Genomic DNA, 1,198 nt, shown 5'->3' on the forward strand with positions numbered 1-1,198 from the left:
CATAAAATCTCCACTCATCTTACCATCTTCAAAATAACCAGTATATTTAATTCCATTGGCTTTTGTATACATCCCATTTCCCTGAGGTAAGTTACCTCTTACATCACCAGTAAAGACATTTCCATTGCCCACAGTTACTCCAAATATTCCCTAAAATAGAATAACTATGTTGTTCATTTCATAAAAAAACGTTGCAGGGCTAAGACAATGGAAAAAACTTGAACAAATTGCCTTGGTTGATTTATCTAGTCAATAGAATAAACAAATATTCCAAATACATACCACATTTGTTTTAAACTATTTAAAAATTTTGTAATTATTTCATCTTTTTGTTATTTATGTAAGGAAATAGAATCAATTAACACACCTGAATGTTTGTCATTAAAATGACAACCAAAAGGAGTTTAACAGTTGGCCTAGGTTGTACCCAGAACATTCCTTGGTAGCACTCCTTAATAAGAATAAAAGTATTGTTGTTTCCTAATTCTGTAAGAAAAAGCAGATTTCTAGAAGAATTATATGTACAGGTTTTAAAAATAATTCTTGGATCACCTTGATATCTTTATCAATATTATCTCTAGAGTGTGATTAGTACATAATGAAACAATATTTGAGAACTTTAACTAAATGAAACTGATATCCCCCTTTAAAATCCCCTTTCTCCCCCACCACTAAATTTATATAGTCACCAATAGTAATAAATAATGAAATACCTGGATCTTTGGATCTCCCACCTGAGAGGTTCTCCTCCTCATTTTAAGTCAATTTCTGTAAAATATTTCATTATTTTTATAAAATATATTACTTAATTATATTAATTAGTTACTCTATTCTTAGTGATTTAGATTTAATATATCTTGGTAAGAATCTAGAATAATACAATTATTGTAGGGAGGTTTCTGATAAAGAATGGTGCTGAATGCCCACCAACCTACCACCCCCCCCCCCCCTCCTTTTTAAAGTATTACAATCTCTCTTTCTTTGTTTGAAAGTCGAAGATATATCTAATTGATTTTATAAGTAAAGTAATTCAACAAGTTATGAAGTTTTTTTTCTGAAGCCTTAGAGATTGGACAGTAAATAGTAATGCCCATCTTTTCTAACCCCTATTTAAGTATCTTTTAGTTGAGCTAGGAGGCAGAAAAAAATCTTTATTCAAACAGAATTTAACCCAATATTTGCTATTTTTTCATATTTA

General features: G+C 29.9%; 1 protein-coding gene across 1 annotated transcript in view; it reads right to left on the reverse strand.

Moving 5' to 3' along the window:
• Positions 1 to 770, reverse strand: part of LOC145327974 (uncharacterized) — a 2,151-nt gene extending 1,381 nt beyond the window's left edge. Inside the window, exons 1-3 of the mRNA XM_080171494.1 lie at positions 714 to 770; positions 368 to 451; positions 1 to 150 (exon numbers count right to left, since the gene is read on the reverse strand). The exon at positions 1 to 150 is cut by the window's left edge and continues 1,381 nt beyond it. Coding sequence (XP_080027620.1) covers positions 1 to 150; positions 368 to 451; positions 714 to 755 — 276 coding nt within the window. The 5' untranslated portion in view covers positions 756 to 770. The remainder of the gene's footprint in view (positions 151 to 367; positions 452 to 713) is intronic.
• Between the last annotated feature and the right edge of the window lie 428 nt (positions 771 to 1,198).

The sequence above is a fragment of the Acartia tonsa genome, chromosome 9, assembly GCF_053477335.1.
Source record: "Acartia tonsa isolate MP-2025a chromosome 9, ASM5347733v1, whole genome shotgun sequence".
Lineage (NCBI taxonomy): Eukaryota > Metazoa > Arthropoda > Copepoda > Calanoida > Acartiidae > Acartia > Acartia tonsa.